Raw genomic sequence first — 19,311 nt, forward strand, 5'->3', positions numbered from 1 at the left:
TAATAGGTTTGGTACTCATCGTGCTCTAATTAGTGATGAAGGTTCACATTTTGATTGCAAATTAGTTGCTAATACTCTAAACAGGTATGGAGTTAAACATAAAATTGTCACGGCATACCATCCTCAGACAAATGGGCAGGCAGAAGTCTCTAATAGAGAGATTAAACAAATTCTGAAGAAGGTAGTCAATCCCAATTGAAAAGATTGGTTATCCAGATTGGATGAAACTTTATGGGCATATCGCACTACATTCAAGACGCTATTGGGGATGTTGCCCTTCAAGCTTGTTTATGGGAAACCCTGTCATTTGCCCGTTGAACTTGAACATAAGACATATTCGAAAATTAAGAAGTTTAATATGGATTGGAGTGCTATTGGTACCCACCGCCTATTGGAGTTGAGTGAGATGGAAAAATTTCGAGCACAAGCCTATGAGAATGTCAAGTTGTACAAAGAAAAGATAAAGCAATGGCATGATAACAAAATTTTGCCACGGTAATTTGTACCTGGACAACAAGTCCTGTTATTCAATTCTAGACTTAAATTATTTCCTGGCAAATTGAAATTTCATTGCTCTGGTCCATTCAAGATAGTACATGTTTGTCCTTATGGAGCTGTACAAGTTAAAGACAACAAGACTGTCTGGTTCTAATTTCAAAGTCAATGGCCAATGATTAAATCACTACTTTAGAGCCCTTATAATTCGTGTTAAAAGTTCCATCAATTTTCGAACCATTTCATATTTCTTTCTTATTCTATTATATTCATTGCTCTTAATTTTGTGTTTTGTTTCTTCAATAAGTTTATTTACTTGTTATTATTTTTTATAGGCACATTATGGCTAACGATTGTAGACATCAGCCCATTCATTACATTAGTTAATTTTAATTTCTTGATTTTTCTGCTATTTTGTTTTTCTCGCTTAATTTTTCCTTTGTTTGTGGCAGGGTACACTCTTAGGTTAATCTTAGCCAACACGCCATCGCTATATTTTCTCTTACGTTTACCTTAATCATTTTACTTCTTTCTAACTTATTTTTCGTTTCATTTTCTTCAACCTTTTCTGTTTTTACTCCATTCAAACTGTAAAGGTCTCACCTTTTTTATTTTTTCAGTCACTATTGTTGATACAATGGCTCGCCAAGCACCATCCTCTTCCACCCCTATACCTCTACAAACATTTTTTAGCAAAATTACATAAAAGAAGTATACCCAGAACATATCAAAGTGGCCATTTTGTTTGGAAAAAGGTTTCCTTTTCAAGATGCTCCGTTTATGGGTTACTCTGAAGCTATTTCTTCTGTAGTGGAGAAACATGGATGGAAAATCTTTTGTATCCACTTCGATGATGTTCTCACCAAGTTAGTGAAAGATTTTTATGCTTATCTCACCTTTCCGGACGATGCCTTTATATATGTGTGCGGTGTATCGGTGATGTTCAATGAAGACTCCATTAATGCACAATATGGGTTATCTGACGGCCCAGACAAACACGCCCAAATTGTCAAGTCTATGACCACTAAAGGACTCTCACAAGTACTAACAGATTTATGTGTCGAGGGGATGAAGTGGACGGTTTCTAGAAATGATTGTTATACCATTGACCGGGTATTGTTAAAGCCTCACTATAGAGTCTGGTATCATTTCCTCAAAACTTGTCTCATCCCTTCTACTCACAACTTAACTGTTTCAAAAGAACGCATGTTATTATTGCACTCGATTATGACGGGTGAAAGATCAATGTTGGAAGCATTATTTTTAGAGAAGTCCACCGCTACTCTCAAAAGAATGCTAGTGCCTTAAATTTTCCATCCTTCATTACAACATTTTGTCAGCGAGCGAAGGCTCCTATTCAAACGAATTAAGATACAATCCCTAACAAATGAGCCATCACAAAGCAACTCGCCCTAAGATTTTCTGAAGAGGAAAATGCAAGGCATCTGGGCTCCACATCTACATCATCACCATTTCTGCCTACTGATATTGCTCTATCAACATCTCATAGTAATTTTTTGCAGAAAGTGATTGATGCGCTTGAGATGTTGCAACAAAAATTTCGCATACTGGAGAAACACCAACACAGGCTAGCCATTGATTTTGGCTGCACTCAAGAGGAAATGGCTCTCTTTTGAGGGTATATCCGACGAAGAGATTAGGCCATGAAGAAATCTCTTCAGAAGAACTTTACCCAACCCATGCCTCCATTCCCTATTTTTCCTAAGGAATTATTGTTGGAGCTAAAGGAGAATGATAACGATGGAGAAGAAACTATTATGGAGAAGAAGACCACAAAACCAGAAGGAGAAGCAGAGAAAATCGAATATGTCCATGTTGAATCTAAGAAGGAAGATGATGACATGACTTAAGCTACTACACCTACAGACACCACCACTACGCTGACCACTGCACCTATGATAGAACAAGAATGTGTAGTTCATCAACTGATTGATGATCTCACAAAGTCAGACACTGATGACGAAGAAAATGTGCCTATTAACCAGCTAAAACGGAAGTGCTACAAGCAAACTACTAGAAAATCTGTCCAAGATGATACTGGTGAAATAGAAAGGAAGCAGCACTACAAACGAGTTACCAAGAAATCCACCCAACCCAAATAGAGTAACATCAATTCTTTCCAAGCTTTTGTTTTTCTTTCTTTTATTTTATACTATATGTTTCATGCATTCATATTTAGTTGTCATGGCATTTTTATAGTTGATAGTTGTTTTTGCATTTTTGCCATATTTCATTGTTCATGCATTAAGGACAATACATCCCTTAGGTTTGGGGGTGTGTTGTGTTGTACATATATTATACTGTAGATAGATGCTTTAACATTCATGCATTTTGTCATTCATTTTGCCATTACATACAAATGCCAAATAACTACTAAAACTATGATGAGTATATTGATATCGGTGATGTTCGATGAGGATAATAACTCTTCGACTAATTTAGAAAATTGTGGAAGTTGATGAAGCATGTTTAGCTTAGGATAGTTGTTTGAAAATTGATTCCTAAAACAACTTAAGTATCAATACAGTTAAGTCTGTAGCAGGGTTCTTTTAATGCATTTAGAATTTCTTGATCCTAAATTCAATAATTTGATTATAAATTATAACGAATACCTTAGCAATAGTTTTACACTCCAATGTTTGAAACTGTTGAGTAGCTCAATAATGCTTTGTTTGCTCCATTGTATTATTGATCAGACAAATGAGTTCAAAAAAGAGTGGTTATAGAAAAAAAATTAATTTAGGGACACTCCACTGTAGTAATAGGCTGATTAGTTAAGGAGGTAGTTGTTTGCCAAATCAAACCCCAAAATAGATGCAAAAGTTAGCTTTATTGACATCAAATACATATGGATTGCCACGTGGATACCACATAAGCAATTAATTAATTTTTTTTAAATTTAAAAATTATAAATATTTTAAAAATTAAAAAGTATAAAATATAAAATATTTTTAATTTTAAAAATTAATTAATTGTTGACATGGCATTCATGTAAATGATATGTTAGAAAAGTTAACAAGCATTAACTTTTTCATGAAATTTGAAATGATTTGATAAACAATATAAATTAAAGAATTAAAAGAGATAAAATTAAATGAACATTAAAAAAATAAAATTGGAGTACAAAATTAATTATTATGCATTTCATAAAATATATCTTTTATTGTGTAATCATCGTTTGGCTTTTGCATTGAGAAAGAAAATGATTCTTGTAATCCCAAAGAAGTTGCATGAATTAAGGGAATTGGCATCATTATGTTTAATGAAAAAGTCACGTCTTCGTCTTGTGTGTTTTTTTTTCCATTTAGAAAAAAGCTTGGAGATTATGTCCACTAGTTTGGTTTTTTGGTAAAATAACAAAATAATAATAATCTTTATCTACTAATTTTTATTTTCTACAAATAGTTTTATTAAAATTTAATTAATATTCAAATAGCCACTTAGACAAATTTGCATTCAATTTTATTCGATCAGAGCATTAGAAGAAAACATTCGAATTTATAACCTTTAAATTGCGGTAATAATAACCATGTTAATAGAATAAAAAGTAAAACTCCTACGGCTGCACAAATTTAATTTAAATTAACATTAAATTCAATTTTTTAATATTTTTCATGTTTATTTTAATTTATATATTCAAGATTTTTAGTATTTCTCCTAATAATATTTTTCAATCAACTCGTATTTTATTAAAATAGTAAATATTTTACTATTTTATTTAACGAGACAATAATAAATTCAAATTCTTAAAATCCAAATGTAATATGTTTTAGTAAATTTAATTTATAATAGTGAATTGTATTTTCTATGAATTATATCATTATAAAAATATTTAATTTAACAATGAGTATGAATTAAGTTTTAATTCAATTAACATCAGTAAATAAAATGAACGAAAATTTAAACGTACTAAACTGGATTTATCCTCTTATTAAATTCAGGCATTTGTATAAAAAATAATTAGTATATAATACTCAACGCAAAAGCGTTAGTTCAAAGACGAAAATACCCTGAACCTTTTCTCATATTTTCTCCGTTCCGTCGCCGTTAAAACCAAAATCGCAAACGATCTCTAATAACTTCTGTTTTAAGAACCTTAAATTTCGAGGGATTATTATTATTTTCTAATTCGAATTTTGAGACAACTTAAACTTTCTTAACAACATACAGTTTCTCTCCTTTAATGGTAAGTAACTAAATGCAAAGATTTTCTTTTCAGTGTATCGAGTTCGTGAATTTACTATATTGATTTTTATTTAAATTACTCGTCTTTGGGCTTTTGAGGAAAGAAAATTTTGACCGTTTGAAAAGTGAAGTCTGTTTCTTTTTTTGTTTTGTTTTTTTTTTTTGTGTGTGTGTGACTATTTTTCACTGGGTCTGTTTGGTTGCTGAGAAAGTTGAACTGGAAAAGGAAGTTTTCACCGAGTGTTTTCTCAAGCTCTGTTTCTAAAATTCAAATGTTTTCTTCTGATTTTTTCTTGGTAAGCTAAGGCAATCATCAACAGATTGATTTCAACTGTATTGTTTTATATTTAGTATTTATAATTTACTTAAGGTTTTTCGTTTTTCCTTCATAATGGAATTATTATTATTTTATTTGATGATCACTCAACTCTGGGATCCTTGTTTTTTGTCAGAATTTCATGAAATTAATTTTATTTCTTTATTCTTCTTAAAGGTCTTTTTTTTTTTGGTTAATAAAAGGTTTCTAAAGAGTCGAAAATGGTGGTGAATTTAGATTCAATCTTAAGCATTACTCTTGGCCTATCTGTTTCATATACATAATTTTGTTTCTTTAAATCATTTTGTAGGCAACTGAAATTATTTTTTAAAACATTTATATTTATATTTTCCTAATAAAAAGGTACATGTGATGTGAGCCAGCTTCAAGTGGGTGTAGGATATAAATACTGTTTGATACCGAGACATTAGAATTTTTTGTAATCTTTTCGTAGGTATAAATATTAGACATAAATTAAAGTTATTGTACTGTATTCAGGTTCTTATTTTCCTTTTGAACTTCTATTTTTTATTTTTCTGTCTTTTGCCGAATCTTAATTACTAACGGTTCTTTTTTTTATCTTGGTACCCTAGTTTTGGCGTTTAGGTTTCTCATAGCTTTGTCCCAGCTGAGTTGGATTCGGATGTAAGCAAATGTCAGATACAAGTGTGTATCTTGAAATGATTATATTAATTTTCTTATAGTTTTTCATGTATTCAGTATTTAGAGGATAATATATCATTCTCATATTTTAATACGAGTAAAACACTGAAATTAAATCCTAATCCTTAATTAGAACTGAAGAGTCTGCCAACTAAATGAATCATAAGATCTGAGTTTTACTTTTATGATTTTCGCATTTTAATATTGTCAATACATAACCAGTGTATGATTTCTCTATATCATGTTCTTTTTCATGATTGACATCTCAATGCTGCATATGCATTCTTTTTTCTTCTATTTGATATTCCATTACCATGAACGTGATACCAGAAAAAAAAATTAAAACATGAGAAGCCATGAAAAAACACACGACACAATTACATGAAGATGTCAATATATGTATAACAAGTTGTTATATATAATAACATTTTAGATATGATTATGACATGAAAAAGATAACACGAAAACAATATAAATATCTGAATTTTTTCAGTTGTATTTCTAGTGATCTTGATGATGTTTTTTGTGTGTTAATAATGCCCTTTACCCTTTTTACAACTCACTTTTATGGTTTATATAATTGTTTACAGGTTTATTGAGGTCCATTCTTTGAGGATTGTTATGTTATAAAGGGATTGGGACTCATTCCATTTTCATAAGCTGCTCTAATTGATGATATATATAGAGATGAAGAAACTGTTTTTCTTCAAATCTTCCTCTTCTAGCAGTGGTAACAACAAGGTTCTTTCGGAATCAACGGATAAACAAGTTTACCAGGGGAAAACATCAGAAAGTTGGTTGAATGATCAACTTGTTGACATGGCTGACTACAGTTGGAAGCTAATGTCTGATAGCCCCAGCTTCAGTAATGCTTCTAGTCTTGTTCGGAGTCGTTCTTTGTCATCAGGCAATGAGCTTGGACAACAAAATTGTTCTTCCTCACAACAGCAGTATGATCACCAATCGCTGTAAGGCATTTGGTGTGCTTGGATATGACATTAGTATTTTTTTTTCACTTCTATAAATCATATGGAGTAGCATTGATGTTCTTGCGGTTTGTTCCAGATGCAGGGCTCATATGCCTGAGAAGAAATCTAAGGCAAAACGATGTGAAACAGAAATTATCAGTTTCGAGAGGCCGTGTTCTTCTGGTTCTTTGAGGCTGCACCATGATTCATCTGGCAGCTCTTCCTCTTGCTCTAGCAATGTGTCGGCCCAAGTTATCGATCGCTATATTGACGGAGAACAGCTTCCGGAAATTAGCAAGTTAAGGAACAGTTCAACTCCAGGAAATGGTGGTCGGAGGCATCCACCGGGAGCTCGATATACTGCACCTTCATCTCCGACACAGAGTGTCAAAGAGAAAAACAAGTCTCATTCATTTAGGAATGGTGACAGCACTCGTCTTCACTTTTCATCTAGAGATAGGGTGGAAAATGGATTCGGGCATGAGTCGCCACGAATGGTTGCAAAGAATGTGATTGAGAGGCTTTCACAGACTCATGTTGTCTCAGAATCAAGTTCAAAGGGATTCAACCGTCATATTCCGATCACAAAGGAAGATGTATATGGTGGATACTTGAATATGCGTCCTGAGTCCAAATTGGAAATGGATGAGCCTTACAAAAATTGTTTCATTGAGGGAAACCCTGACGGTTTAAATTCTTCTGAAGATGATTCAGTAGTCGAGTTAGAAAGACGATCTAAACATGCCAAGGAAAGAGCCTTGCTTCTTTCTGAAGCTCATGAGCAGGAAAGCTTTATTTGTAACGGTGGGTTTGATGTTTCATCGCTCATTCGGTCTGTTCAGCACCTAAAAGAGGAGAAAAAAAAGCTAGCCCTCGAGGTTTTGGATCTTCAACAGTCTAGAATTGACGAGAGAGCGAGTGCTAGGGAGGAACTGAGAATGGCGAGGGAAGAAATGGAGTCACAGATTGAAAAACTAGAGAAGGCAAAGCATGAGACACAGTTGCGATTCGAAAAGGAGTTCGATAGAAGGTCAAGTGATTGGTCGGTTAAGCTTGAGAAGTATAGGTTAGAAGAGCGAAGGCTTCGTGATCGAGTTCAAGAGTTAGCAGAGCAAAACGTTTCACTTCAGAGAGAAGTCTCTTCCTTCAATGACAGCGAAACTGAAAACAGAAGCCTTACGAAGTACTCAGAACAACAACTTAAAGAGTTGATGAGAAGGGTTGAAAAGATGAACGATGAGAATCAAGATCCAAGTCAAAATCTCTCCGAGTCACAAGAGAAGCATAGAGCAGCAATGGAAGATGTAGCTTGCGTTAGAAGAAATCTCGAAGAGAAAGAGAAGGAGTGCAAGGAATTGCAAAAGTCCGTTACCAGACTACTCCGAACATGCACCGAGCAAGAGAAAATGATTGAAGGGTTGAGAGATGGATACGGTAAGGAGATCGACCAGAAGCAATCTATGGAAAAGAATGAAAAGCAAGTGCAAAAATTACAAAGGGAGCAAATGAGGTTAACTGGAGTAGAATTGGCATTAAGAAAGGAAGTAGAGTCTTATAGGCTTGAAGCTTACTCTCTTCGACGCGAGAATATCTATTTGTTGAATCAATTAAAGGGTAATGGAAATGAAATTATCGGATTAACCTTCAAGTTTGACAACGAACTGCAGGATCATGTATGCTGTCTACAGAATCGCGGACTGTCTATGCTTAATGAGATTATCAATCTGTCTTCAAAGTTAATTGAGTTCATCAAAGGAAAACCTAGTCATCTTCAAGGAATGCAACCAGGTTTAGATAGTCTATTTATTGTTGAATCTGATCTTAAAATCGAAGGCTTTAAACGTGGAATTGAAAGCCTAAGGAGAAGTCTGCAGACAATATCTGGTTTGTTGCATGAGAAATCCGGTTTGGTTGCCTCGGACTCTCACTCAGCATCCGTGGATCCAACCATGTCAACAAAACGCAACAATCAATCTTCAGAGGTAAGGGTTTTTTTTTTGTTGTTGTTGAAATCTGCGGTTGAAGAAGCTAAACACATTGAATGAAGGGCTTTTCATTGCTCATTGTTCTTCAATCATGCTCATTATTGAACTTGTGTTTTTTTTGTTTTCAAGTAAAGATTTAATGTGGTCTTTTAATCTGGTTTGGTTTTTTTTCCCTTAAAACTGTGGTTAATGTGTAGTATTTTGGTTTTTCAAAAATCGAATCAAATGCTTAATAACTGAATTAAAAATTATGGTTTTTTGGGTTGTTTTGTCAGCCCTAGAGCTTATAATAACACTTGTACACTTTTCCAGAAGATTATAAGAAGTGAGCTTAAAGCAGAAACTATGATGACAAGTTTGTTGAAGGAAAAGCTTTATTCAAAAGAGGTTGAAATAGAAGAGTTGCAAGCTGAGGTTGCGGCAGCTTTGAGAGGCAATGAAATACTAAGATGTGAATTACAAAATTCAACTGACAACATTTCATGCCTCACTCATAGGTTGAAGGATCTTCAACTTCAGGTAACCTTTGATGTTTAATTCTGTGTATCAACAAAATGCTTTCTTCTTTGCTTATGAATAGTTGCTATCAATGTTACCTGGACTTGGACTAAGTGTTAATGTTGAATATAGGTATGTGTCTGATGGGATATATTTAAAACCTTTTCCTATGTTTTCCATACCTCTTTCCTGAATATGTGTTGGATATTGGTGTTAGGCACGTCCACATGTGCTTTTGACTTGTTTGCACATTAAGAAATCCTATATGTTACTTGGACTCTGCAATCTTTTATCTAAAATATGCCTATTCGATTCTTGTGTTGGACACTTACTGAACAAGAGAATAGGGATATGATTATATATTTTTTCAAAATTTGAGCATATTCATTACCAATAAATGCTCCTATGGTACACTAATTCTTGGGATAACATATTGTGTTATGCATGTATGTTTTGCGTAGGGAAAGGGAGATAATGAGAGATAAATGTTACAAAGGGTTAGATATATTGCGGATGATGATATTTATACTTTTTAACTAGCCTGTCTAACTGATTGGATCAAAATTTGAAGGTCCAACTAGTTTGACCTTTGATTCAGTTTTATGTCACTCACTTTTTTTGCTGTTACCATTGCATTTCCTCTCACAAGATATTGTTTCCTAAACATTTTGATTGGTCAAATGTGTCAAAATCCTAAACAGATACCGAAAAAAGATGAAAATGTAAGTCGACTCGAGAGCGAGTTACAAGAATCAACAAAGGAACTAACCATATTGAAGGGTATATTGGTTAAGGTTTCACAAGAGAGAGATTTGATGTGGGAAGAAGTGAAGCAATATAATGAGAAGAACATGGTTTTGAATTCAGAGATTAATGCATTGAAAAAGAGAATAGAAGGTTTGGAAGAAGACATACATCTAAAAGAAGGTCAGATTACAATTTTGAAAGACACTTTAAGCAATCATAAAAGTTGTGATCTTCTTGGTAGTCCCACTTCTATGCCTGAATTCTTGCTGGAATGATTGTCAATGATCGAGGAATGCACATATTTATGTTGTATTTTTGTATCTTTATATTTTATTTTTGTGTTTAAGGCATTTATGTATGTTTATTTATATTTTATTATCATGTTTCGAATCAGATTGTGTTTTGGGAGATAATGAATTGGCTTTTAATAGCAAATAGTTTTCTTTTTTGGGTTAATAAAACCGTAAAGTATTGTACAACATCGAAATCTAACTAGATGTTTAATTATGTAATTAACTTTTGGAGGTAAGTTAATGCAACAAAATTATTAGGAAAAATTATCCATAAATATTTATTACCAAAACAGCTATATGGTGATTGGTGAAGCAAATCATGAAAATCAAAATCAAAATAATTTTCTACAAGGAGAGAAAATAAGGTAAAATAGTTTGCTAAAAAAAGGAGAAAGATAAAGAGTAAAAGTTGCTAAAATGTTGGTTTGTTGAAAGCCTAAATGTTAGTCAAAACTCCCCCATTATACAGAAAACAAATTAGAAAAACAAATTGAAATAAAATGGAAAAGAAAATTCTAAATCAAAACCATCAATTCAAGGTTTCCTTCTGTTAAAATATTTCTCCAAAACTACCTTCCAAACTTTCTTACTCTTTCCTCTGTTTTCTTTTGTCTCAATACATTCTTCAAAAATCTTCCCTCTTTTTGTCTTTTTCATTTGATTCTTCTGTTTATCTAAACCTTTAAAATAATGGGTTTTCTGAATCTTCTTGTACAGGCTTATAACTGAAAAGATCATACAAAATTCTTAATTGTTTCTCAAGGTATGTAAGAAGAAAATGTATGTTTGATCTTCGGCTTTTTTGCCTAATAATTATATTTTGATGTTTCTAATGTGATGGGTTTTTTTTTTTTTTTTGTAAAATTTGATAGGTGTCTGATTTTTTTTAATTTTTTCAAATTTCATGTTTTTGTATTTCTAGACTTTCTTTAAAGAAACAACAAATTTTGTTGTCAATCCTTAAGGCTCAAGCTCATCAATTTAATCCATTTCTATGGCTGTATAGTTTGGCAATATGGAATTTTGATCACGGTTTCGGGTCTTGTATTTAGAATTTTTTTTTGATGTTTTTTTAAGGTATCAATTGATGAGTATCCGAATTATTTATTTGTTTATGTTGTCCCAAATTGATATTTCTCTTGTTGTAGGCATGTTCATAAATTTGTTTCCAATTTAAGCATGTAGATGTTCATAATCTGAAAATTCGTCTTGGAGTTTATTTCTTCATTTCATGCATTTCAGAGGCATGTGAATTGGCTTATGTTACTTTAACTCGAGTTTGAGTGTCGGATATGTGTATTTGGACACAGGTATATTCAGTTTCTTTTTTGAAAATTTTCATGTATTTAGAAGATTTTTGAAGGGTCATATCTTCATACCAATATACGGATATGTGTCGAACACGAATACTTCTAGAAAATTATAGTCAAAGCAATATAGTTGGTTCATTGGATCTCCAAAAGCATATATAGATTGATTTGATTGCATTTTTTCTTATTATAACTGTGCAGATTGATATTTAGGATTAGAATGAGAGTTTTATAGGTTCATTTCATTGCAACTTTGCAGAAATTGGAGCAAATACTTTGGGATTAAAATGAAGGTTCTATACATATATTCTTTTCTTTTTCTTAAAAAAAAAAGTTGCAACTGTGAAGATTAATGTGTGTTTTATACGATAAAATTGGTTTCGGGTTTGGATATATAGCAGAAAGTGGAGCAAATACTTAAGGTTACCAGAAGAGTTCCCAGTATTGATTTTTAGGATTAAAATGAAGTTCATATGATTTTTTTTTGATAAAGAAGTTCATATGATTTAAATGAAGGTTTTATAAGTTGTTTGTATTGCACCTGTGCAGATCAATGTGTGATTTATATCTGGATCATCTGTTGCAAACGAATACTTAGGGTCAATAGAATTCCTGGTATTGATTTCTGTGAACAATTTTGATTGCCGCTGGGTCATTTGGGTGAGAATATGTAAGTTATGGTATCAAGATCGTTAAAACGAATTGCGTCTCGTTGCTGGAGGCCATCCTTTGACGGTGAGAATTCTTGTAAGGCCGGCGATGCTAATGGTAGGGTTGATGGATTGTTGTGGTACAAAGATTCTGGAGAGCATTATACCGGCAAGTTTTCAATGGCAGTAATTCAAGCCAACAATCTATTGGAAGACCATAGCCAACTTGAATCAGGTCCTTTGAGCTCATTTCAATCAGGCCCTTATGGGACATTTGTCGGAATTTACGATGGTCATGGAGGTCCTGAAGCTGCTAGGTTTATAAATGAACACCTTTTCGACTATATCAAGAGTATGTTATTCCTTCTCTACTTTGTTGAATATAATCATCATTTATTACTTTTTCACTTTAATTTGGATAGGTCATGATGTCTCGGCTTGTTTCAGAAACTTCATTTTTTGATAATCGTAACATGGATGACAAATGTCAAACTTTGACTCAACTCTAATCCTCTTCCCGTGCATCTAATTTCTTCCCCCCCCCCCTTCTCTGGCTCTAGTTTCTGAGTTTTTATTGCTAATGGATCTGGTTACTAACTCAAAAGCTATTAACGATGCAGAGTTTACAACCGAGAATCATGGAATGTCAGCCGATGTTATAAACAAAGCATTTTTAGCTACTGAAGAAGATTTTCTTACTCTCGTCAAGAAGCAATGGCTAAGTAAGCCGCTAATTGCATCTGTTGGTTCGTGTTGTTTGGTCGGAATAGTTTGTAGCGGACTGCTATACGTTGCCAATGTTGGAGATTCTCGTGTGGTCTTAGGTAGACTTGAGAAAGCCTTTAAAGAGGTGAAAGCAATTCAATTGTCGACAGAGCATAATGTACGTTGCGAATCTGTTCGGGAGGAGTTGCAATCATTGCATCCCGATGATCCAAAGATCGTGGTCCTTCGGCACAAAGTATGGCGTGTAAAGGGTATAATACAGGTAAAATTATTGTCCCTCCTTGTTGGTAGTTTGTTGTTCCCATTGTTTCTTCGATTTATGTTATTTGAACACCAGTGTGAGTGTCAAATACATATATAGTCAATTCTTCATATCTATAATTCGAAAATGTGTCTAACACATGAGAAGGACTTGAAATGTCGGAGCAACATTATCTTCGATAACGATATTTTAAATGGGATTGTTGCTATATGTATTTTTAATGAGTTCCAAATGAACTTTTAATGAGAATCGTGATTTGAATTACTATTTCAATTTTCTTGAATGGGGATATGACATTTTCCATAACTTACAGAAATCTAACCATGTCGGTATGAGAGAATTAGCATGTTGTATAAAATGATAGTTTTATGATGTGATAGATTGCAAGATCCATAGGGGATGCGTATTTAAAGAAGGATGAATTCAACAAAGAACCTCTATTGCCGAGGTTTAGAGTTTCGGAACCATTCGAGAAGCCGATCCTACAAGCGAAGCCATCGATATTAGTACAAAAACTGAGTCCTAAAGATCGGTTTCTTATATTTGCATCGGATGGTCTGTGGGAACTTCTTAGCAATCAGGACGCAGTTAACATAGTCAACGCCTGTCCCCGTACGGTAAGATATCATGTTTGATTTTTGAGTTGGTTTATTTTGGCGTAAAAATGAAAGGATGATGATACACGCAGGGTATTGCTCGAAAACTAGTGAAAGCAGCACTTCGAGAAGCAGCAAAGAAGAGAGAAATGAGATATTCGGATTTGAAAAAGGTGGATCGCGGGGTGCGCAGACATTTCCATGACGACATTACTGTTATTGTTTTGTTTCTTGATTCCCATCTCCTTAGCCGCGCCTCCTGCCGCCGATTCTAATCTCTTCTCTACGCCTTCCGTCCACAACTACGTACCAATTAATGCCTCCTAATACACACACACACATACATACATATATACATACATATCATCAAAGTAACACTAATCTTTAATAATTTCTTTTTACAAATTTTTTATGTAAAAATATCTCATATAAATAAATAAAAAATATCATACTTTTCATTTGATATTATATAAATAAAATATTTTCTACAATTATTCATTTGTAGCAATTTTAATTACATTTGTTTATTATTCTATTTTTTAATCTAATCAAATTAAATTTATATTAATCCATGATATCTATACATTCAATTACAATGTTTGATGATATCAATAAATTCATTTGTTCTGATCATATAGGGACCATGTTCAATTTGAGTATTTTGAGTTTTCATGTTGGAATATTTTCAAATATTTATAATGTTCCAACAACTATAAATGAAATGTTGTAATTTAAATTATTGGTCAAGAGTCATATCACTTGATTTTTGACAAAATTATAACTATTCTGAATAATATTATTTGAATAGTTATAATATTAAATGAATAATTATGTGTCTTTTTAAATACATTATTATTCATAAAAGATACCTATTGAAATATCTCTATAAAGAAACATGAAAATTCCTATAAATAGGAATGAGATCTCATTTGAAAATCACATCAACAAGTTCTAATATTCTTTCTATCCTTCCTCCATTCTTTTAATATTATTAGATTATTCTATAAAGAATATTCTTTGTAGAAATTAAGTTTCTTATTATAAATTGCTCAGTGCTTAATAGACTGTTCTTATCAGTGCAAAACGTAAATAGTCATTGGCTTCATTGTATCATCAAGGTTAATTTGCTTGAAACACTTTTGCACACCGAATATAGGTGGAGGCGAATATAACCTTAAAGATAGTGATTTGATACAGGGCTTGGAGCCTTATCCTATTTCTTTATTTTTTGTTCGAGTACCATTCGTGTGTTCAAGATTTTTCCTCACCGAAGTTTTGTACTAATAATTTTAAGGTTATATTTCATTATGACTATTACAACACATGAAAGTGAAACACTAAGGGAGTTGGTTTCCAACTTTGTCAAATTTGATCAGTTTGATGGCGACAAATTTCAACGATGGCAGAAAAAAGATGCACTTCTTATTATCAACTTTGAATATTGTCTATATTTTGGATACTTTAAGACCGGAAGAGAATGAAAACGAATCTGTTGTTACAAACCGAGAAAGGAAAAAATGGGACAATGATGATTACATGTGCATAGGCCACTTTTAATGGTTTGTTCGACACCTACCAGAATGAGGTCACCACTAAAGAATTAAGGGAAAAATTGGAGACAAGATGCATGACCGAAGATGCTACAATTAAGAAATTCTTGTTATTCGTTTCAATAATTATCACATGGTTGATGGTCATTCTGTTATGGAACAATTTCGTGATATTGAAAAAAATGTTAAATCAAGTTAAGCAATATGATATGAAAATGGATAACATGATTGTTGTATCCTCCATTATAGACAAACTTTCACCATCTTGGAAAGACTTTAAAAGAAGTCTAAAACATGAGAAAGAGGAAATATCTATTAAGACTTTGACAAATCATCTCCATATTGAAGAAAAATATCGAAAGCAATATCAGAACCTAGATTCTGAAAATGTCAAAGTGCATGTTACGGAGGAAGTACAAACTACTAAACCATCCAAGAGAAAGTTCAAACAGATTGATAGAGCACCTAAGTTCAAAAAGAAACAAAAGGGCTTATGCTATCATTGTGGTAAGCTGGGACATTTCAAGAATGAATGTCGATTTTTAAAGAAGAAATAATTTTTTGAGGCTGATAATAACGAAAAATTCATTGCAATGATATCTAAAATTAATATGGCGTAAGATGATAATGCATGGTGGATTGATACTAGAGCAACCAAACATGTGTGCAAAGACAAAAGCATGATCACAATGTTCACACAATATGAAAATGATAATGTCTTGTACATAGAAAATTTTTCCACTGCAACAATCAAAAACAAATGGTCTATTGAACTACAATTCACTTCTGGAAAGGTTTTAACATTGAATGATGTACTTTATGTACCAAAATTTAGGAAGAATTTAGTGTCTAAAAATTTGTTGAATAAATTCGGTTTCAAACTTGTTTTTGAGGTAGATAAGTTTATTTTGTCTAAGGGAGGAATTTTTGTAGGGAAATGGTATATGCATCAGAGCATGTTTAAACTCAATGTTATTAATAAGAATAAACATAATATTTTTGTTTATATGGTTGAATCTTCTTATGGCATTATAGATTAGGTCATTTGAATTATAGGAAATTGAACGACATGCATAAATTAGATTTAATTCCTATTTTTAATAATAATATTGAAAAATGCAATGCATGTATATTGACTAAAATTACAAGAAACCCTTTCCCTAAGGTTAAAAGGAAAACAAAGTTGCTTGATTTGATACATAGTGATTTATGTGACATGCATAATACTCCTACATTAGGTGGAAAGAAATATTTTGTTACTTTTATTGATGATTGTTCTAAATATTGCTATGTATATTTATTGCATTCAAAAGATGAAATGCTTGATAAATTTATAATTTTTAAATCTGAAGTTGAACTTCAGTGTGAATTATTTATCAAGTGCTTAAAATCAGATAGAGGCAGAGAATACTATAATCCAAGTTATTTTGAATCCATTGAAATTATCCATCAAGTTTTAGCCTCTTACACACCATAACAAAACGATATAGCTAAAAGGATAAATAGAGTCTTGACTGAAATAGTAAATTCAATATTATCATATTCAGGTCTTAGACAAGGTTTTTGGGGAGAAGTTGTTCTAACAGCTTTTCATATATTGAATAGAGTTCCTAATAAGGAAACTAAAATAATCTCATATGAACAATGGAAGAAAAGGAAACCAAACCTTATTTATTTGAAGGTTTGGGGTTGTATAGCTATTGTCAAAGTTCCAACACTTAAACGTAAAAAGTTAGGTGAAAGAGGAACTGAATGCATATTTATAGGATTTGCGCATAATAGCAAAGCATATAGGTTTATGGTAATTGAACCAAATGATTCTATTTCAATTAATACTATTATTGAATCAAGAGATGCTATTTTTGATGAAAATAAATTTAATTCTATTTCAAGACAATTACAACCACAACAATTGATTCATTCTTTAAATAAGAATGAGATTCCACTAGAACAAGTTGATAATAATGATGAATCTTGTCAAGAATTAAGAAGAAGTAAAATGATTAAAAATGTCAAAGATTTTGGACTAGTTCATTATATTTCTTGTAGAAGGAAAAGATAAATGTATATGCAATAAGATGCCTTATTGTTATAATGCAGAATTTGATTCTATTACATTTGAAGAGGCAATGAAATCTCAAGACTTTGCTTTTTGGAAAGAATCAATAAATGATGAGATGGATTCAATAATAGAAAATCAAACGTGGATATCAATTGATCTTCCATCGAGTTCCAAACCAATGGTTATAAATGGATCTTCAAAAAGAAAATGAAAGTTGATGGAACCATTGATAAATTTAAAGCAAGGTTGGTAGCCAAAGGTTTTACACAAAAACAAGGTATTGATTACTTTGGTATCTATGCTGTAGTAGCAAGAATTGCTACGATTAGACTTTTAATATCACTTACCTCAATTTATAATTTGGTTGTTCACCAAATGGATGCTAAAACTACATTTTTAAATGATGAATTGGAAGAGGAAGTGTACATGGAACAACTAGAAAGATTTGTTGTTCCAGGACAAGCGCATAAGGTATGTAAGGTTGTTAAATCTCTATATAGACTTAAACAAGCACCAAAACAATGGCACCAGAAGTTTGACAAGGTTGTTTTAGCTAATGACCATAAAATAAATGAATCCAATAAGTGCATATGTAACACCCCAAACCCAGCCTAGACATTATGGCCAAATCTGAAAATGTTACAAAGAAGAGTTTCGAATCTAATCTTATCGCGTTAAAAATCTCGTGTAGTTTATTGCTAAAAAGAAATCCACATTTTATAAAACACATTTATTATCATATTCATTACTGAAACCGTCGATAGTTTATCCTTTTAGAAAACATGATTTACAGCAAAAATCTTAAGAGTCGCTATATTTTGAAAACCAAGTTGTACTTTCCAAAACGTTTATTTGCGTGAAATCGTTATTTCCGTAAAATTGTTTATTGTGCATCGCAGAAAACTTAACCAAAACCAAAACCAACAGCAAAACCCAAAAGAAATCCAAAAGTCCAGAGAGTTCCAAAATTACAAAACTCTCAAAAAAACCAAAAATCTAAATAAAATCATAATTTAAAAGTAGTTCGCGAACTAGTGGTCACTATTGAGCCTCCGTCGTACCAACCCGCCTATGCTTGAGGATTACCTGAACATAATAGACAACAAAAGTGAGTTTTCAAAAACTCAGAGTGTAACTCAACGAAAACATACATGCATATAATTCAAATTTCCAACATAACAGAACAAAGCGGACATAAGTCCTGAACAGAGTTAGATCATATCTGAATCATGCAGATATGCAAGGTTCTATCCCCTATCCTCTACACACCAACTCTGATCATCCCATCACACTACGTGCTGTATAAAACACTCACCCATTCCTACACACCACATAGTGTCTATACAACATTTATCAGAATAGGTTGCAACTATGTTTTCAGCATATCGGTGAAATATTATCTCACAGGATACTTCCTCCACATATACAAATCTCACCCCATACACAGATACAAATAATAGATAAACAGATATATCAGAAACAACATGTCCCACATGCTCAAATACAAATATTACATACGTTTATACAGAACAAACATATCATACATATTGCACTTCATAGTGCTCAAACCAGTCTTTCAGAATCAGATTTCATGCATTAAGGTTTGTTTTGCCTTTACCGAGCTGACGAAAGATCCATAGTCGATCGAAATGATGTGTGCGACCCTAGAGAAAATACTAAATTTTGGGCCCACATGCCTGTGAGGCCCACACGCTTAAATTGGTTTCACCCGTGTGGCCCACACGGCTAAATTGGCTTAGCCCGCGTGACTCACACGGCTACACACTCACACGTCACACGGTCGTGTATTGTACACGACCGTGTGGTGTCGACAGTCCAGTTTTTTGACTTTCACCGAACGTCATTTTCTCGTGTTTTCATTACACACCTTGTTTATTTTTTATGTTACAGCAATCATGAGACCTCTGAAACCTAAAACATCATTCAAACGATTAATTCTAAGTACCGAAACACCAAATTACCA

The 19,311-nt window shown here is 32.7% G+C and overlaps 2 protein-coding genes across 9 annotated transcripts; both read left to right on the forward strand.

Moving 5' to 3' along the window:
• Positions 1-4,593: 4,593 nt before the first annotated feature.
• LOC107899758 (myosin-11) lies at positions 4,594-10,313 on the forward strand. Of its 6 annotated transcripts, none has more exons than XM_016825548.2 (6): positions 4,594-4,702; positions 5,611-5,683; positions 6,271-6,648; positions 6,746-8,630; positions 8,949-9,152; positions 9,833-10,313. In XM_016825548.2, the coding sequence occupies exons 3-6, from the start codon at positions 6,353-6,355 to the stop codon at positions 10,151-10,153; spliced, it is 2,706 nt and encodes a 901-aa protein (XP_016681037.1). In that variant the 5' UTR covers positions 4,594-4,702; positions 5,611-5,683; positions 6,271-6,352; the 3' UTR covers positions 10,154-10,313. The 6 variants fall into 6 exon arrangements, with proteins under 6 accessions (XP_016681037.1, XP_016681035.1, XP_040948015.1 ...); XM_016825546.2 differs by having other exon boundaries at positions 4,606-4,702; positions 8,946-9,152; XM_041092081.1 differs by having other exon boundaries at positions 4,607-4,702; positions 5,611-5,662; positions 8,946-9,152.
• A 403-nt stretch (positions 10,314-10,716) lies between these two features.
• On the forward strand, positions 10,717-14,276 carry LOC107899759 (probable protein phosphatase 2C 38). Of its 3 annotated transcripts, none has more exons than XM_016825550.2 (6): positions 10,717-10,934; positions 11,414-11,481; positions 12,031-12,483; positions 12,752-13,119; positions 13,500-13,736; positions 13,808-14,276. In XM_016825550.2, the coding sequence occupies exons 3-6, from the start codon at positions 12,159-12,161 to the stop codon at positions 13,988-13,990; spliced, it is 1,113 nt and encodes a 370-aa protein (XP_016681039.1). In that variant the 5' UTR covers positions 10,717-10,934; positions 11,414-11,481; positions 12,031-12,158; the 3' UTR covers positions 13,991-14,276. The 3 variants fall into 3 exon arrangements, with proteins under 3 accessions (XP_016681039.1, XP_040948018.1, XP_016681038.1); XM_041092084.1 differs by lacking the exon at positions 11,414-11,481 and adding an exon at positions 11,741-11,774; XM_016825549.2 differs by lacking the exon at positions 11,414-11,481.
• Positions 14,277-19,311: the final 5,035 nt, after the last annotated feature.

Source organism: Gossypium hirsutum, chromosome D04 (assembly GCF_007990345.1).
Source record: "Gossypium hirsutum isolate 1008001.06 chromosome D04, Gossypium_hirsutum_v2.1, whole genome shotgun sequence".
Classification (NCBI taxonomy): domain Eukaryota; kingdom Viridiplantae; phylum Streptophyta; class Magnoliopsida; order Malvales; family Malvaceae; genus Gossypium; species Gossypium hirsutum.